Source organism: Carcharodon carcharias, chromosome 10, assembly GCF_017639515.1.
Source record: "Carcharodon carcharias isolate sCarCar2 chromosome 10, sCarCar2.pri, whole genome shotgun sequence".
NCBI lineage: Eukaryota > Metazoa > Chordata > Chondrichthyes > Lamniformes > Lamnidae > Carcharodon > Carcharodon carcharias.
The window spans coordinates 110,468,244-110,488,473 of NC_054476.1; the positions used below are offsets into that span (position 1 = coordinate 110,468,244).

General features: G+C 44.0%; 1 protein-coding gene across 6 annotated transcripts in view; it reads left to right on the top strand.

The window, feature by feature from the left end:
• The window catches only part of ncf1 (neutrophil cytosolic factor 1), a 214,924-nt gene that overhangs the window by 117,365 nt on the left and 77,329 nt on the right, over positions 1–20,230 (top strand). For all 6 annotated transcript variants that reach the window (XM_041197505.1, XM_041197506.1, XM_041197501.1 and 3 more), the window contains 2 exons: positions 5,586–5,693; positions 15,770–15,951. In XM_041197505.1, the coding sequence (XP_041053439.1) occupies positions 5,586–5,693; positions 15,770–15,951 (290 nt within the window). The remainder of the gene's footprint in view (positions 1–5,585; positions 5,694–15,769; positions 15,952–20,230) is intronic.

A 20,230-nucleotide genomic window follows, 5' to 3' on the forward strand; every position in this document is an offset into this window, starting at 1 on the left:
AGTTAAGGAAGAAGGAAGACATATTAGAAGCACTGCTTTGAAAAGTGGCATCATCGGAACAGATGCGACGGAGGTGAAGAAATTGAGAGAATGGGATGGAGTCCTTACAGGAAGCAGGGTGTGAGGAGCTTAGTCAAGGTAGCTGTGGGAGTCGGTGGGCTTATAATGAGTATTGGTGGACAGTCTATTGCCAGAAATTGAAGCAGAGGTCAAGGAAGAGAAGGGAAGGGAAGTGTCGGAGATGGACAATGTGAAAGTGATGGAGGGGTGGAAATTGGAAGCAAAATTGATAAATTTTCCAGGTCCAGACGAGAGCATGAAGCGGCATCGAAACAGTCATCAATATACTGAAGAAAGAGTTGTGGGAGGAGGCCTAAGTAGGACTGGAACAAGGAATGTTCCATATACCCCATAAAGAGACAGGCATAACTGGGACCCATATGGGTACCCATAGCCACACCTTTTATTTGGAGGAAATGAGATGAGTTTAAAGAGAAATTGTTCAGTTTGAGGACAAGCTCAGGCAGATGGAGGAAAGTAGTGGTGGATGGGGATTGTTCGGGCCTCTGTTCGAGGAAGAAGCAGAGAGCCCTCAGACCATCCTCAGAGATGGAGGTGTAGAGGGATTGGAGGTCCATGGTGAAGAGGAGGTGGTTAGGGCCAGGGAACTGGAAAATGTTGATGAACCACGGATGTAGGTGGGAAAAGACTGGAAAAGGGAGAGAGAATGGAGTCAAGATAGGAAGAAATGAGTTCCGTGGGGCAGGAACAGGCTGACGTGATCGGTCTACCGGGACAGTCCTTTTGTGGATTTTGGGTAGGAGGTAGAAGCGGGCCGTCCGAGGTTGGGCGACTATGAGGTTGGAAGCTATGGAGGGAAGATCTCCAGAGGAGATGAGGTCAGTGACAGTCCTGAAGACAATGGCTTGATGTTCAGTGGTGGGGTCATGGTCCAGGGGGAGGTAGGAGGAAGTGTCTGCGAGTTGATGCTCAGCTTCTTCGAGGTAGAGGTCAGTGCGCCGGACAACAACAGCACCACCCTTGTCGGCAGGTTTGATAACAAAGTCAGGGGTTGGACCTGAGAGAATGGAGTGCGCCAAGTTCAGAAGGGGACAGGTTAGAGTGGGTGAGAGGAGCAGAGAAATTGAGATGACTGATGTCACGCCGACAGTTCTCAATGAAAAGATCAAGAGCAGGTAAGAGGCCAGAGGAAGAGGTCCAGGTGGAGGGGAAATACTGGAAGAGGGTGAAAGGATCCACTGAACAGGGTAGGGACTTCTGCCCAAAAAAATGAGCATGGAGATGAAGGCGAGGGCATAAGGATATGAAACTGAGTCCTTTTGCTGAGTACTGAACATTCAGCATCAGAGAGGCGAAGGTCAGAGGGTATGGTGAATATATGGCAAGGGCTGGGATTAGAAGACAGGATGGGGTTAGAGGGACGAGAAGGGGTGGAGGGTCCTGGATGGGCATTGGTATCAATGATTTGTTGGAACTTGCGTTCCTTTGCACCTGAAAGAAAGAGACAAAGTTTCTTGTTATGCCTCCTTTCTAGTTGGGCCAAGAATGTGAAAATAAAAGAGGCTCTCCTGATCATGTTTCAGAAGTTCCTCCCCATCCTTACCCTTTACCCTAACACTATACTACCAATACTTGGGCAATTAAAGATCCCCAATATCACCAGCCTAAGTTAGGAACAGAGGAACAGGAGTAGGCCGTTCGGCCCATTGAGCTTGCTTTGCCATTCAATTAGATCATTGCTGATCATCTACCTCAACACTACTTTCCCGTGCTATCCCCATTTCCCTTGATGTCATTGGTCTCCAGAATTCTATCGATTTCTGTTTTGAACATGCTCAATGATTGAGCTTCCACAGTCCTCTGGGGTAGAGAATCCCAAAGATTCATCACCTCTGAGTGAAGAAATTACACCTCAACTCAGTCCTAAATGGCTCGGCCCTTTCTCTGAGATTATGTCCCCTGGTTCCAGACTCACCAGCCAGAGGAAACATCCTACCCACATCCATACTGTCATGTCCTGTCAGAATTTTGTAGGTTTCAATGAGATCACCTCTCATTCTTTGAAACTTTAGAGAATACTGGCCCAATTTCCCCAACCTTTCCTCATAAAATAATTCTACCATCCCAGGGATTAGTCTGGAGAAATTCAGTTGCACTCCCTCCATGGCAAGCATATCCTTCCTTAAGGAGACCAAAACTGCACACAATACTCCAGATGAGGTCTCACCAAAGCTCTTTATAAATGCAGCAAGAAATCCTTACTCCTGTACTCAAATTCCCCTGTGATGAAAGCCAACATACCATTTGCCTTCCTAACCGCTTGCTGCACCTGCATGTTAGCTTTTAGTGACTCATGAACAAGGACACCCAGGACCATTTGGTTACAAACACTTCCCAATCTCTCCCTGTTTAGGAAATACTCTGCCTTTCTGTCTTTTATACCAAAGTGAATAATTTCACACTTATTCATGTTACATCCCATCTAAGAACATAGGCATGTTCTTGCCCATTCACTTAGCCCAGCCAAGTCCCCTTGAAGCCTCTTCCTCACAACTTACATTCCCACCTAGTTTTGTGTCATCAGCAAATTTGGGAATATTACATTTGGTCCCCACATCCAAATCATTTATATAGATTGTGAACAGCTGTGACCCAAGCACTGATCCTTACGGTATCCCACAAGTAACAGCTTGCTATTCTGAGAATGATTCATTTATTCCTACACTCTGCTTACTGTCTGTTAACCAATTGTCAATCCGTATCAGTATATAGCCCCCAATCTATGTGCTCCAGTTTTGTTTACTAACCTTCTGCACGGGACCTTGTCAAAAGCCTTCTGAAAATCCAAATACACTACATCTACTGGTTCTCCTTTATCTATGCTACAGGTAACATCCTCAAAAAACTCCAACAGGTTTGTCACATATGCTTTCTCTTTCATAAATCCATGTTGACTCTGCCCAGTCATATCATTATTTTCCAAGTGTCGAGTCATCCTTTATAATAGATTCTAACATTTTCCCTACGAAACATCAGGTCTGTAGTTCTCTGTTTTCTCTCTCCCTTCCTTCTTAAAAAATGGGGTTACATTTGCTACTTTCCAGTCTACAGGAATCTTTCCAGGATCTATAGAATTTTGAGAGATAACCACCAATGTATCCATTATCTCTACAGCCACCTCTTTCAACACTCTGGGATGTAACTCATTAGGTCCAGGGGATTTACCAACTTACAATCCAATTAATTTTCTCAAGTACTATCTCTTTATTAATACTAATTTCTTTCTGTTCTTCATTTTCACAAGTCCCTCGGTTCCCTAGTATTTCTGGGGGATTTTCTGTATCTTCCTCCACGAAGACTGACACACAAAGTAATTGTTTAATTTCTCCGCCATTTCCACCTGTAATTTGTTTTAGCTAATCTTTTCCTTTTCACTTACCTAAAGAAGCTTTTACAGTTTTTAAAGCATTTACCTTTATGTTTCTTGCTAGCTTGCATTCATTTTTCTCTTTCGCTATCAGTTTCGTGGTCTTCCTTTGCTGGATTCTAAATTGCTCTCAGTCCTCAGGCTAATCACTTTTTCTGTCAACCTTATAAGCCATTTCCCTTGATCTGATGCAATCTATAACTTCCTTTGTTAGCCACAGTGGATTCACCTTTCCCGTTGGGATTTTGTGTCTTAGAGGAATGTATATTTGTTGTATACCATGTAACACTTATTTAAATACTAGCCATTTCCTGTCTACCATCAAATCTATTAATGTATTTTCCCAATCCACCATAGTCAACTTATCCCTCATACCTTAATAGTTTTCTTCATTCAGGTTTAAGTCCTTAGTTTCAGAATGAACTATATCATTTTCAAACTTAATGTAAAATTCTATCATATTATGGTCACTATTTCCTAAAGACTCCTTTACAGCAAGGTTATTAATTAGCCCTTTCTCTTTACATAGTACTAAATCTAAAATAGCCCAATCCTTAATTGGTTCTGCAATATACTGTTCCAAAAATCCACCTCGTACACATTCCAGGTATTCATCCTCCCCAGCATTAGTGCTAATTAGATTTACCAGCCTATTTGCAAATTGAATTATTATTACTGTATTACCCATGTTACATGCGGCTCTAATTTCCTGATTTATACTGTGCTCAACATCACAGTTGGGTGGCCTGTAAACAACTCACACCAATGTTTGCCGCCCTTTGCTGTTTCTTAGTTCTACCCAAACTAATTCTACATCTTGATGCTTTGATCTAAGATCCTCTCTCACTAATGCACTATTCTCATTCCTTATTAACAGCGCTACCCCACCTCCTTTTACTTTTTGCTTATCTTTCCTAAATGACGAATATCCTTTAATATTCAATTCCTGGTCTTGGTCACCCTGTACCTTAGTCTCTGTAATGGCAATTAAATCATACCCATTCATCCCTATTTGTGCCTTCAAATCATCTACCTTGTTGCGGGTGCAGCGTGCAATCAGACAAATTTATCTTTTTAACATTATTCCATATTCTGATCCAATTTGATCCTATTCTTGTAAATCCCTGTGATTTCCTTGCAGATTTGGTCCTCTCTCTCTATCTCTCTTTCTCACCCTATTTGGACCCTATATAATACCCCGCCATAGTGTGATCAAACCCTCTTTTCTCCTCAACTCTAACCAAATAGATTTGTCCTTTCCCCCTTAAGGACATCCACTCTTTGTTTTCTTTTTTTTTCCTTCACTATCTTTTCTGAACACCTTATATCTTTGGCCATTAAGTGCACATTTCTCAGTATTTTTAAACCATGTTTCTGTTATTGCCACAAAACATATTCTCACACTGCTATTTGCCCTTGTATCTTACCTACCTTATTCACCATGCTTTGTGTATTTACATGCATGTTTTCTAAATCTTCCTTTCTGTTCCCCGTAATCCTCCTTTGTCTACACCTGTACAATATGGTACTACTCCCTTCTCTAGTACAGTCCAACACTCTCACCTTATGTACCTTATTCCTATTTTCTGTGTGCTGGTGCCCAACCCCGTCAATTTAGTTTAAACCCTCCCCATACACACTGGTCTTTTTTCACATTTATTCGTTCACGGGATGTGGACGTCACTGGCTAGGCCAGCATTGATTGCCAATCCCTAATTGCTCTAGGGAAGGTGGTGGTGAGTTGTCTTCTTGAACCGCTGCAGTCCATGTGGTGTAGGTACACCCACTGTGCTGTTAGAAGGGTAGTTCCAGGAGTTTGACCCAGCGACAGTGAAGGAACGTCGATATATTTTCAAGTCAGGATGGTGAGTGGCTGGGAGGGGGGCTTCCAGGTGGTGGTGTCCCCATCTATCTGCTGCCCTTGTCCTTCTAAATGGTAATGGTTGTGGGTTTGGAAGATTTTGGGAGTGAAGTGTTGAGTGCTGAATGTTTTCAATCAGTTCCTCAGCAAAAACCTTACTTTACTTACCACAAGGGTAACTTTTTTTGTGTTAAGTCACTAAATGGCATCCACCTGGAGGATCCAAAAGATTTCAATGAAATTACAAAGAATGACTCAAACTTTGTATTGCAACAGGAAAGGAGATACTACCGGATACTATCCCTCCATGTACCTCCAGAAATCAGGAGCAACTGAGAAGACAGGATTCAGCACAAACAGAAGGAACCTCCCTCCACCAAGAAGGTAAGTCCCTGTCCAAAGAATGTGGCATGGTGCCAATGGTCATACTCAATCCACACAAGTGGTAATCTGGCAGCGGGGATTGCCCACCCTTTATAGAGCTCATTGTGTTTTTATTCCGCTGCTTTCATTGTGGCTTTGATAACAAATGGTCAGTCAGCTCTGCCACCTTGCTACCCTAGCAGTGAAGTTGAAAATTAATCCCATTGTTTCTGCTCTCAGTTCTAAACATCATTGGAAAACTGGGATCTTGTGTTTTTTGAATGCTTGTGATTCAAGCAGGTTCCTGGAGTAGCACAACGTCTCCAGAAGAACAGAGGCACTTATTCCTTGTGCAATGTTGGTGGATTGGCCTCATCTTTAACTAAACACATTCACATATCCAGAATGATGTCCTGATTTTTCATGAATGGGGCAATGGTGCTAATCACATCTGCTCACAACAGTGGTGGGTGCTGCTTAAAAGAAGAATAATTCACTTTAACCACCCAGCAACATGCGTCAAGCACCCCAAGCATTACAGGGTTAAACAAAATAAGCCTGCGATTCCACATTGTGCTTTTATGTCAATTTCAGTGATTACAACTTTGTTCCCAACCCCCATTATGAAAGTAAGTGTTACAAATCTCAAATATGCCCCAGGCCTTGGGTTCAATGGTTTTAATTACTCCTGAAAGTGGTCCCTATGTCTCATATATCCAGGAGTCCACCCAGACAGCCCAATATCTGACTGAGTGTCAAGACCATGTTTCAGAACCTCACACAAGTTAGCAATTGACTTCTCCACACTCTCGAACATGTTCCAGAAATTCCCTGGAAAAGTATTGAACAGCCTGGGGCTCCTTTCTCCAGAAAAGAGAAAAGCGAGTGGGTGACCTGATAGAGGTCTTTAAGATTGTGAAAAGGTTTAATAAGTGAGATATAGAGATGTTTCCACTTGCAAGGAGACGAGAATAAGGGGCCATAAGAATAAGATAGTCATTAATAAATCCAACAAGGAATTCGGAAAAACCTCTTTACCCAGACATTGTTTAAAATGGGGATTTCATTGCCACATAGGGTAATTGAGACAAATATTCTAGATGTCTTCAAGGAGAAGCTAAATAAATGGTGTGGTAGCATTGCGGTTGTATTATTAGATGAGTAATCCCAAGGCCTGGTCTAATGGTCAGGAGAAATTAACTCAAATCTCACTATGGCTTTTGATGAATTTAAATTATTTCTGATTCCAAAGATTCCCCTGCACTTCAGGACAGTTCACTGTACCTCCTTTCTGCTGGCATTGGCATCCTGGACATTTGTTACTACCTTAATAACCATGTCTCCTCTTGTCCACGCTGTTAATGTCTTGTCAATTACATTGTTATGGGTTGTTAATGTCAATTGCATTGTTAAGGATAAGAGAAACAGGCGATGGTTGTTAATTGTCTTTGACTACATATAAGTAGGGGAGAGCTGGGACACTGGGCTGTGTGGGAGGAGTGCTATGAGACTGAACAAGTCAATCAAGTCTCTCAATAAAGGAAAGGTCTGTGTCTTGGGCAGGGATTTTCCGGCCCCGTCATGGGTGGGGCCCACCGTGGGTGAGGCAGCGCCCCAGCCAGAAGTCCATTGACTTGCGGCAGAACCAGAAAATTACGGCGGCAGGTGGGTGTGAAAAATCCCGCCTTTGGTTTCAGCTTCACCAAATAGTGTGGGTCCTGTTAACACACATTGCCACTTCTTCTTCTCAACATGCACAATCTGCTTTCTCGCTTGATGTATGCTCCACACGAATTTCCACTCCAGGTTATACAGGCTTGGATGCAAGGCACGTCTGGAGGGATTTCCAGGACCCCAGGAAATCACCGCTATAAAAACGTGCGCTTAAACTAGCATTGGGGAGAATCTCTCCCCTCCATTGTGTTTCTAGTCATGAATGGACGAACGCTGGCAGAGTTTCCAGATCCTCTACTTGCACGCTGTCTTGGATTTCACCTCATGAAGTAGAGAATCTTTTTTGAAGGGGTTTTGAAGCTCCCCCATTGCAGGTCCTGGTTTATTTGAGAGGGGCTTTTGTGGACCAGGAAAATAAATAACAGGTTCCTATTACTACAGAAATACATTGATAAATGGGGATCACAATGGAAAAAAAGAAACTGCCAATGTTTCAGAACTTATGTTATTTCAATGCTGTGGAGTTATTAATAATAAAATTAAAGCAATTAAACATTCTCATGTATTTGGAATCAGATGTTAAAGGACAAATGGGGATTACAGAATCCATGAGGGCTAGCAATGATTTCAAAGGGAAATCATCTTTGATGTCCTAATTCCCACTGTGTGAACCAAATGAGCTCATCAGTTACTGAGAACCTCAAGCATCCTGATTGGCAGCACTACTAACCAATCATGTCATGGGATAGGGAGTGTTTCCAAACCATAACTTCAATGATGTCGTTTTTATTTAAGCTTGAGTTCTCAACAAGTATTGGGAGGTTATGTTGAAAGAGCATGCTAGGACAATTAAATAGAAAACCAGAAGTGCAAATTTTTCCCTGGGTCAGATAGCATCTATAACATGTGGTCATATGGTCAGATCTCAGCTGAGGGCTACACAATTCACACTTAGATTGAGGGCCCTCAGTTGTCATAACAGAGCAGAGAGAAGTGAGGCTCTTCGGTTTGAAAACGCTCAGACTTTGTCTAATCAAAGCCTTTAAATACTCAATCATCGAATCACAGAATGGTTACAGAACAGAAGGAAGCCATTCAGCCCATTGTGTTTGTGCCAACTCTCTGTAAGAGCACCTCAGTGAATCCTCTCCCCCATCCTTTCCTAGTCACCTGGCGAATTTTCACTCTCAGATACTTGTCCAATTTCCTTTGAAAGCACCAGTTGAATCTTTCTCCTCCACACTCTCAGGCAGTACAATTCACATCCTAACCACTTAGCAACAGCAACTTATATAGCATCCTTAATGTAACAAACTATCCCAGGATGCTTCACAGAAGCATTATAAAACAAAACTTGACACTGAGCCACATAAGGTGATATTAGGTATTAGGTCAAAGAGGTAGGTTTTGAGGAGCACTTTAAAGGAGCAAAGTGAGCTAGAGAGGCGGAGAGGTTTAGTGAGAGAATTCCAGAGCTTGGGGCCCAGGCAGCTGAAGGACTAGCCTCCATTGGTGGAGCGATTAAAATGGGAGATGCTCAAGAGGCCAGAATTAGTGGAGCGCAGATATCTCGGAGGGTTGTGGGGCTGGAGGAGATAACAGAGATAGGGAGGGGTGAGGCAATGGAGGGATTTGAAAACAAGGGTGAGAACCTTAAAATTAAGCTGTATAAAAAGATTTTTCTTTATGTCACCATTGTTTCTTTTGCCATTCACCTTAAACTGGTGCCTCTTGGTTCTTGACCCTCCCACCAAAGGAACAGTTTCTCTCCATTGACTCTGCCCAGTGTGTTCCTGATTTTGAACACCTCTATCTAATCTCCTCTCAACCTTCTCGAATGAGAACAACCCAGCTTTTCCAATTTATGTAACTAAGTCCTTCGTCCCTGGAGCCATTCTTGTGACTCTTCTCTGCACACTCCCTAAATCTTCAAATCCTTTCTTATAGTGCAATGCCCAGAATTGGACACAATAGTCTAGTTGAGGCCAAAACAGTGTTTTATAAAGTTTCATTATAACTTGCTTCTTTTCATATTCCATGCCTCTGTTTATAAAGCTTAGGATCCCATATGCCTTCTAAACAATTTTTCAACCTGGCTTGTCCATTTTGTGCCCCAGATTCCTGCAACCCCATTTAGAATTGTCCCCTTTATTTTATATTGTTCCTCCTTGTTCTTCCTACCAAAAGATCTCACTTCACAGCATTAAATTTCATCCGCTATGTATTCGCCCATTTCACCAGCCTGTCCATGTACTCTTGAAGTGATAGATCACTCTCCTCACCGATCACAATACTTCCAAATGTTGTGAATTCTACAAGTTATGAAATTGTACCCAAATCTAGGTCATTGATATATATCAGGAAGAACAGTGGTCCTAATACCAATCCATGCAAACCTTCCTCCAGTCTGAAAAACAGTCATTTATCACTTCTCTCTGTTTCCTGTCAAGGAGCCATCTTTCTATCCATGCTGCCACTATACTCTTTATTCCACTAGTTTCAGCTTTGCTAGCAAGCCTGTTGTGTGGCACTGCATCAAGTACCTTTTGGAAGCCCATGTACACCACAGTAACAGCATTACCCTCATCAACCCTCCCTGTTACCTCAGCAAAAAACTCAAGCAAGTTAGTTAAACATGATTTGCCTTTAACAAATTCATGATGTCATTAACAAATCAATAAGAACTTTCTTAATTAATCCACACTTGACCAAGTGACTTTTAGTGACTAAAGGAACTACAAGACATGAAATATAACATGGTGTCCCCAGAGGTCAATTTCAGGATCACTGCACTTTTTAATATTTATGACATCATTTCATAGCTGGTGTGTGACACCAAACATAAGAATGTATTAAACAGTGAGGAGGATGGTCACAGGTTTCAGGGGGACTTAGACTGGTGAAATAGGCAGACAAATGGCAGATGAAATTTGATGCAAAACGTTAAGTGATACACTTCATGGGAAGAATGAGGACAGGCAATGTGAACTGAATGGTACAATTTTAAAGAGAGCTCAGGAACAGAGAGACTCGGAGGTATATGTACACAAATCTTTGAAGATGGCAGGGCAAGTTGATAAAGCTGTTAAAACGCACATGGTATATTTGGCTTTTCAAGTACAGGTGTGTAGTAGAAAAGTAAAGAAGTTACGATAAACCTTTATAAAGCACTAGTTAGACCTCAGCTGTAGTCTTGTGTTCATTTTTGGGTGCCGCACTTTCAGAAAAGAGTTGAGATCTTGGAGAGGATGCAGAGGAGATTTACCAGAAAGATGCCGGGGATGAAGGAATTCAGTTAAATAGTTGTTTGGGAGTACAGAACTTGAGTATTGTTGAAAAAAGACATTTTGTTGAAGCTTTTCATCTTGCACTCATCAGGACAATTGCAAGAAATACCAATGTCAGGGGAAGCAACAACTTTATACTGGATGAGAAGAGAGTGCTTATTGGTTGGCAAGTGGACTTTGATTGTTAGAGGTATTTCCATGGAGAATGCAGCAGTGGACACAGTTGTCTGCCAAGCATTGTCTGAAATTTAAACCAGGCAGCTTGACTTTGATTGGTCAATACATTGCCCAGGGAATGAACCAGCAAATGGTTATCACTTATTTTGTTTAGCTGAAACAGATGCAATGTGTACATGTTCTTTCTGTCTGAAAAGAACAGGGCCCTGTGTATATGTAATATATGTAGCTTCATTGGTATTTTCTTATGAATTGTCCTGATGAGTGCAAGATGAAAAACTTCAACAAAAAAGTCTCTTTTGACCAGCAATACTCAAATTCAGTTAATGTGGAGAGACTGGAGAAACTGGATGTGTTCTCCTGGGTTGATAAGACACAAATTTAACTTACTTAGACTTAGTTCCTCTGGTTTCTTGTGGGACAATGGTAGCAGGTCTGCGCACCACAACTCCACCTGCCCCATCCGCAATCCGCAGTCCATGGTCCATCTCAATCTCTTCCAGTCCAGCCCAGGTGCTGTCACACTCTTGAAGGTCCTCCTTAAATGTGCTTCACCAGGTTGTCTTTGGCTGGTGCTATATTCTTCCATCTGGTGGTGTGCATTCGACTGCGACTGTGGTGGGGCATACTGTCAGGCGGTGAAATACATATCCCGCCAGCCTCAGTCACCTTTCCACTACAATGTCCCAGAGGCTCCTCTGACCAGTCCTCTGTAGCTGTCTCTCCATGTGATCTTACGTCGGCAGCGCTGTTGAAAGAAGTCCAACTTACGTGACACCTTTGCTGTTCTCTTCCATGTCTCGCTGGCACATATTGCAGTTGGTATTATAATGGACATGTATAGTCATAGTTTCATGGCCGTGTTGATGGTGGTGGCTGCCCAGACTGTGTGGAGTTGCTGGAAGACTGATACTGCTTTGTCTTGTGTGGGTGTCGGTCTCTACATGGCCCTCCCTGGAGATGTTGCTCCTTAGGCAGGGGAAGTGGTCAACGACCTCAATGGTCTCTTGATTTTTGATTTAATGAAGATGTCTATAAAACACAAGCTTTATTGAAACACTGCTTACTGCCCTGACTATAATAACCTGCTGAGTATTTCCAGCATTTTCTGGTTTTATCTCAGAATAATGCCCAATGGTGATGGGACCCGTTTCTGTCCAGTCACCATTGTCTTGGTCTTCTTGCAGTTGATGTATGGACCAACCTTGATGCTGCTACTCACAAGACTGGTGGTCATGTCTTGGAGCGCACATGATTCTTCAGCCAACCAGACGATATTGTCTGTGAAACCCAGGTCCGTTAGCCGGTGGCGTTGCCATGGGATACCGAAGTCTGCACCCACCGTCACCTTCCTCATGATGAACTCAGTAAGCATGAGGAACAGGAGTGGGGAGGGTATGCAGCCTTGCCTTACTCCTGTGATGATGTTGAAGGAGTCCGTGCTGGTCTTGACACAGCAGATGGCGTGGCAGGATCAGGCTTTGCAGATGTCAATATACCGCTCCAGGATGCTGTACTGCCTTGCAATATACCAGAGTCACTTCCAATGGGCACGACTGAAAGCCTTCTTGAGATCATTGAAGTTGGTAACAAATGGTTTCTGATGCTCTTGGCTCTGCTCTATGATCTTCCTGAATGAAAAGATCTGATCGCTGCATGATCCGCTGCCCTGGAAACAGACCTGCTCTTTGTGAAGGGCAATGTCTACTTCAACTTTCAACAGATTTAAAATAATTGGCAAAAGAATCAGCAAGATGAGATGAGCTGTATTCACAGCGAGTTGTTACGGTCTGGAATGCGACTGTCTGAAAGGGCTGTCAAAGAAGATTCAAAAATAATTCTCATAAGGGAATTGGATTTGAAAAGGGAAACTTAGCAGGGCTGCTGGGAAGGAGCTTGGGAAGAGGATTCATTGAATTAAACAATAATTAAAAAGCAGAAAACTGCAGATGCTGGAAATCTGAAATAAAAACCGAAAATACTGGAAATACTCAGCAGGTTATTATAGTCAGGGCAATAAAGCTCTTGTTTTATAGACATCTTCATAAAATCAAGAAGTTTATAATTATGGCAGCACCTGAGGAGAGAAACAAAGTTAGAGTTTCGGGTCGATGACCTTTCATCAGAATTGGGAACAGTTCAAGACGTAATAGACCTGAGCAAGAGGTGGGGGACAAGAACAAAGGCAGGCCTGTAATGGGGTGGAAGACAGGAGAGATTGAATGAGAAAAGATTTAGTCTTCCAGAGCCAAAGGGAACAGAGATGGGGCAAGAAAAGAAACAAATAAACAAGAGACATGCCCAGAGCCACTGACTGAAAGAATAAGAGAAAAACCAAAATGACCCAAGAAAAGGGGACAAAATGGTGGTGGACAGAGTTTATGCTCTAACATTGTTGAACTCAATGTTGAGTCTGGAAGATTGTAAAGTCCCTCATCAAGTTCAAGGTTACTGACTTGCTACAAGCCCATTTTATACTGCAAACTAATTTCATCCCTTTTAACTCAGTGCTGTAATTCAAACTCAAATCTCCAGCTAGAAGCTGCAAACTCCAGTCACATTCTCAGCATCACTCCAACTGTGCTGATCTTGCATCTCCAGAATTGAAGCAGAAACCTTGAAGCTCCACAGGCAGAATGGGAGCGCTTTGAGGAAATGGGCAGACTCCAGGGCTTGTGACACAGATGGCCAGTTTGTGTGGCAATCCTCAATTGAAGCATTCAATTCATTATTCAACAAGGAGTAGAGAGTGTGGGTTTAGATGGGAAGAACAAAATTTGCTCAGATCAAGACATGAGACAAGACATGAGTCTGCGGAGCAGACTCGATCGGCCAAATGGCCTAATTTCTGCTCCTATGTCTTATGGACAAAGACAAAACCCAAGCTACAGACCAGGCTAACTGGACACTACCATCTTTTTGAAGATTACTATTTAAAATCACTTGGAGCTTGACATCATTTAAAATGTCATGTAGTCAGTATTGGCCCTGACTCTCAGGCATTGTGGGTTCAAATCTCACTCGAGAGACTTGAGTGCTGAAGCCTAACTCTACACTCCAGTGCAGTATTGAGGGAGTGCTAGGCTGTCGAAGGTGCTATCTTTCAGATGTGATGTTAATCTGAGACCGGGTCTGCCATCTCTGATGAACATGCAAGATTCCAAGGCTCCATTTTGAAGAAGAGCAGGGGAGTTCACTCCATTGTCCTAACCAATATTTATCCCTCAACCAAAGACCCCTAAAAACATCTCTGAAGAAGAGTCATATTAACTCTGTTTCTCTCTCCACAGATGCTGCTAGACCTGCTGAGTTTTTCCAGCACTTTCTGTTTTTATCTTAAAAGCAGATTATCTGGTCATGATCACATTGCTGTTTGTGGGATCTTGCTGTGCACAAATGGGCTGTTGTACTTCCTGCATTGCACTAGTGACTATACTTCTAAAAGTCCTTCATTGGCTGTAAAGCTGTTGTGAAAGGTGTTATATAAATGCAAGTCTTTCTTTTGTGATTGAAGTGATGAATAACACTGAGGGTAAATACAGTCAGAACAAAATACCCCTCTCTGTGTGAGATGACTTTTGAAAATGAAGCCCATTTGCCCTGGTCTGAGCCTGCCTTTGTGATTGTCCTCACAGTGCATCTGGGCAGCCTGGGATTGCTCTGAGGGCAAATGCTATTCGATGACTCCTGTTTACTGCACAGGGATTCCAAGCAAAATGCAGCACTTCAACCCAGTATGGATACTAATCCAGAGGCATCTAAACCTGGAAAAATTCCTGCTGGCTTGCTATATGTAAATGTAAAGGGCATGGCTGGGATGGATGGCATCACAAAATGATGAGGAATGTCTGTAAAATGGGTTTCCATGATGAATATCCTCACTGATAACAGATAAATTACTGTCCTTTCTTTGTCTGAAAAGGGTTCTGACAGAAAGCACCCACTTTTGTCTTATTTCAGATACGTAGATAGATTGGAGAAGTTGGGACTGTTTTCCTTGGAGAAGAGAAGGTTGAGAGGAGATTTGATAGAGGTGTTCAAAATCATGAGGAGTCTGGACAGAGTAGATAGGGAGAAACTATTCCCACTGGTGGAAGCAGAGGGCACAGATTGGCAAAAGAGACAATGTAGACATGAGGAAAAATGTCTTCACACAGTGGGTTAGGGTGTGGAATGCACTGCCTGAGTGTGTGGTGGAGGCAGGGTCAATTAGGCACTCGAGGGAATTTAATTTTTTTTCAAGGGTTGTGGGTGTCACTGGCAAGGCCAGCATTTAATTACCCTTGAACTGACCTTGCTAGGCCATTTCAGGGGGCAGTTGAGTCAACCCACATTGTGGTTGGGAGTCACATGTAGGCCAGACCAGGTAAGGATGACAGATTTCCTTCCCTAAAGGGTATTAGTAAACCAGATGGGTTTTTACAACAAAAGATGATAGTTTCATGGTCACTATTACTGAGACTAGCTTTATATTCCAGATTTTATTTACTGAATTTAAATTCCACCAGTGACTGTGGTGGGGTTTGAACCCATACCCCATGAATGTTAGCCCAGACATCTTAATTACTGGGGCCAGTCACATTACTGCCAAGCCACCTCCCCTATTATCTAGGAAGGAAGAAGGTGCAGGGATATGGGGAGAAGTGAGGGGAATGACACTATGTGAATTCCTCATTTGGAGAGCTGGCACAGACACAGCAGACTGAAAAGCCTCCATGTGCTGTAACCATCCTATGATTCTATAATTCTGTCTTCTTTAATGAGGGGAGATTTAGTGAAAGGTGAGCTGAAACATTACGCTTGCCCACATGGGGCACTTGTGTAGTCAGGAAGGTAAATATTTTGGGCAAAAATAACCTACATTTTTACTACCCGCCAGCATGAGGCAGCAGTGGCAGGTAATATATTAAAGGTAGCCTGTAAATGCAAATTGTTGTCACACCATGGATGTATTTTCAGATCAACCATCCGGAATGCACAGAGCATCCACAAGGCAGAACGAAAGCAGATTAGCCAAGAGGCCTACAGGCGGAATAGTAAACGGTATCTCCAGCAGAAGAACCGGAGTCCAGTAGTTTCCAATAAGAACGTGTGGAAACAGAATGAGGATCCAAGGATTTCAAACGAACACCTGAACTCAGGTAAAAACAACTCCAGATAATGCTATCGTGAGCTTCTGTAGTTAAGTTTTATTTTTAAGTCCTTGCAGAAGCCTCAACCTGAGAAGCTGTAATGGAGCTGAGTGGAACAGAAACCAGAGGACGACCTGATTAGGCTAAATTCTTAACCCTTTCCCCTCAGCATTAAAATTCCCTGTGGGGTTTGTGGTGTGTACACACTGCTTCTAACAGATGGGCGGATACAGTATGATACTGTGCAAATGCTACATGGCCCTGCAGCACTGTGCATTGCTGGTGTACAGTGTCACTAAAAGCAGTTCAAGCGGGACTTTGATGTCTAATAGATTGGTTTCCTTCCTGCAATTTGTTGACAAACTACCCCAGCCAAAAAATAACACAGGGCCGATCTTAAAGACTTTAGCTGTGACACATCACCACGCCAAGTTCCTCATTCATTCGAGAGTCAGCCCCCCAGCCCCTCCTGGCCCCCTGCCACCCTGCTGCCCTGTAAATATTAAAAATCCAACAATATTTAAACAGGATGGAGGCTAGGACCAGGCTGTAACTAGTCAATGGGCAGAAATACAGGCTTCGAGTGACTGAGTGTAACATGAGGGCTTTGGAACTGTGAGTGTGTGTATTTGAGTGAGTGCGTGTTTGTGTGTGTGTGTGTGTGTGTGTGTGTGTATGTGTGTGTATGTGAGTGAACGTGTGTGTAGCGTATGTGTGTGTATGTATCGTGTTTGTGTGAGCATATGACTGTCAGTGTGTGTGTGTCTGAGTAGTTGAGTGTGCGTAAGTATTTGAATGCGTGTGAATATTTGAGTGTGCGCATGTGTTGGTGTACGCATGAGGTTATGCCTGCAAGGTTATGTGCATAAGCATGTGAGTGTGTAGCGTGTGTGTGTGTAGCATGTGCTTGAGTATTTGACTGTGAGTGTGTTTGTCTCAGAGTGCGTGAGTGAGTGTGTATGCGTGTGAGTGTGTGAGTTTGAGGGTGTGTGTGGGTGTGTGTATTTTAGTATATGTGTGAGTATTTGACAGTGAGTGTGTGTGAGTACATGCATTTGAGTGTGTATGTGTGCGTGTGCAAGTATTTGCTTGAGTGCATGTGCACTTAAGTGTGCGTGTGAATGTGAGTGAGTGTTTGACTGAATGTGTATGTATTTGAGTGTGTGACAATTTGATTGAGTGTGTGTGTATGACTATTTAAGTGTGTGTGCATGTGTAATTGAGTGTGTGAGAATATTTGAGTGTGTTTGAAAGTGTGTGTGTATTAGTGTATCGTGTGTGCTGTGTGTATTTGAGTGTGTGTAACGTGTGTATATATGAATATTTGAGTGTGTGAGTTTATGGGATTGTGTGTCTGTGTGCATCAGTGTGAGTGAATGTGTGCGCATGTGTGACAGTGCGTATGTGAGAGTGCGTGTGTAAGAGTGTGTGACAATTTGATTAAGTCTGTGTGCATGAGTATTTGAGTGTGTGTATATTTGAGTGTGTGTATGTATTGTGTCTGTGTGTGTGAGTATTTGAGTCTGTGTGTGTGAGTAGTTGCGTCTGTGTGTGTGAGTACTTAAGTGTGTGAGTGTGTAGGAGTGTGTGTATGTGAGTGAATGTGTGTATAGCATGTGTATATACCATGTGTATGTGTGAGAGTATTTGACTGTGAGCGTGTGTGTATTTGAATGTGTGACTGTGTGTGACAATTTGATTAAGTGTGTGTGTGTGAGTATTTGAGTGCGTGAGTATTTGAGTGTGTGCATGTGTGTGCGCACAGAGTGTGCGCACAAGGTTGTGCACATGTGGGTGTGTGTGTGAGTGTTTGCATGAGTGCACACATGTAGCGTCTGTGTGTGTAGTGTGTGTAGCATGTGAGTGTAGCATCAGTGAGTGAGTATTTGAGTGTGTGTGTGTTTGTATCTAAGTGCATGCATAAGTGAATGTGTGTGTGTGTGTGTGTGTGTGTGTGCATTTGAGTGTGTGTGCATTTGAGTGTGTGTGTGTTTGACAGTGTGTGTGTGTGTGCATTTGACAGTGCGTGTGTGCATTTGACAGTGCGTGTGTGCATTTGAGTGTGTGTGTGTGTGTATTTGACAGTGAGTGTGTGCATTTGAATACTCTCAGGGCGCTCCGAATGACGGCAGCAGCTCCTCCGCCTCTCTAACAGTGACCGTGGGATCCGATGAAGCTGTGGCGACAGGGGAGATGACAGCCATGGCACTGGCCACTCCCTCCCAGGCGGGGAGAGCACAGGCTCCATGGGCCAGAGGATGCCCGCCAAGATCATCAAGGCCAACAGGACAGCAGAGTGAGCAGGCTGTCTCCAATGTCGGTGCCAGTGAGGGGGAGCACCAAGATGTAGCACCCACAAACGAAAAGTTAAAGCACCTTAAGCACAAGATGGGCTTATCATGGGTGATATTTGTTTCCCCCATTTTGCTTTAATTTTTTTAATGGTGTGATAAAAAACACCAGTTAATATTTAGTTCAGCAATGTGTCACATGCAAAATTAAATGAGATGTTATTTTGTGCTACTGGCCTCTGGATGCTTCATTTGTTCTGTAGGTGCAGGGAAGTCCATGATGTTATGATGGTCGTGTGTCTCCTGAAACTTTATTGCCCAGGCACAGAGTGTATGTTGTTGACCAAGGAACTGGTCCTGTCAGGGATCGAGTAAGGAGCCTGCAGCCCTGGCATGTGGTGGTGGTTCTTGTTTGGTAGGCTAGCTGAAGGAGCGTTGGATCAACACGTTCTGGGTGTCCCTGTCTCCCTGGTGGTTGCCCAGGTCAGCTTCTATCCCTTCAGCATTCTCCTGAATGTGCTCATCCTCGGACTCACTACAGGACTCATCATCTGTTGCGTTTGCAGCTGCGTCAAGATCTTCTTCCTCCACAGCATCTCCCCTTACCAGCGCCAGATTGTGAAGAGCACAGCATGCAACCACTATCAGCAACACACAGTCTGGGGGATAGTGCAGTGCACTCCCTGAGCGGTCCAGGCATCGGAAGCGCATCTGGAGAAGACCAATGGCTCTCTCCACCACAGCCCTTGTGGTGCCGTGGCTCCTATTGTACCGCTGCTCAGCTTCTGTTCTTGGATGGTGGAGAGGCGTCATGAGCCACCTTTTGAGGGGATAGCCCTTGTCACCCAGCAGCCATCCACCCAGCCGGGCTAGAGCACTGAAGAGCCCCGGCACCTGGGAGTGTCTGAGGATGTAGGCATCGTGAGAGCTGCCAGGGTACCTTGCACAGACTTGCAGAATCTGCATCCTGTGGTCACACACTATCTGCATGTTCATGGAGTGGAAGCCCTTCCTGTTGACGAAGGCACCGGGCTCACCTGCTGGCGCTTTGATGGCCACATGTGTACAGTCTATAGCACCCTGGTCACGGGGGAAGCCAGCAATGGCTGCGAAGCCTCTGGATCACTCTGCCTGGCTGACCTCATCCTTATGGTAGTGAATGAAAGTCAATACCTGCCTGAACAGAGCTTCTGTCACCAGCTTGACACAAGTGTGGACAGCTGATTGGGAGACTCCACACAGATCCCCCACTGAGCCCTGGAAAGAGCCGGAGACATAGAAGCTGAGGGCGACTGTGACCTTCAGTGCCACTGGCATGGGGTGTCCACCCAAACAGTCGGAGCTGATCTCAGGGCCGATCCTCTGACATATGGAGGTCACTGTCTCCCTTGAGAGGCGGAGCCTTCTTCGGCACTGCACCTCAGATATATTGAGGTAGCTGCATCGCCGCCTATAAACCCTGGCAGCAGGATAGTGGCATCTTCAGCGGCCCCTTCCACCTTGGACTTCCTGCTGGCCCTGCCCCCTTGTGCCTGCTCCTCTCCTCCCACAGGTCGCTCCCCTGGAGGCTGAATAGGGACACCTGGCCTCCCCTCCCTTCTGGCCTTCTCTTCCTCCTCAGAGGAGGTGCCTCCAGCAGAGACCACAATCCCCATTCCCAGGGTAAGGGAAGGCTGTCTGATACCTGGAAGGCCCCAAGCAGTGTGAATCCTCCAGGGGCCGGGAAAACAACACTGAACCCTGAAATGAAGCCTCAAAATTCTCGGAATGTAGCTCTGAAGTGGGATGAAACTGACCTGTTCACAAAAGCAACCAGCAGCAAACGATCTCCAAAACCCCTCACTAATCGCATTGACAGGGCTTCTGACCCATCTTATCCTGCCAGTGGATGACCTTATGCTAATTGGGACCTGCTCACCTGCCTGCCTGCCCATTTTGCCTGTGCAAAGGCCGAAAAATCGCACGGACAACGTAAATCTGGAGACAGTTGGTGTATC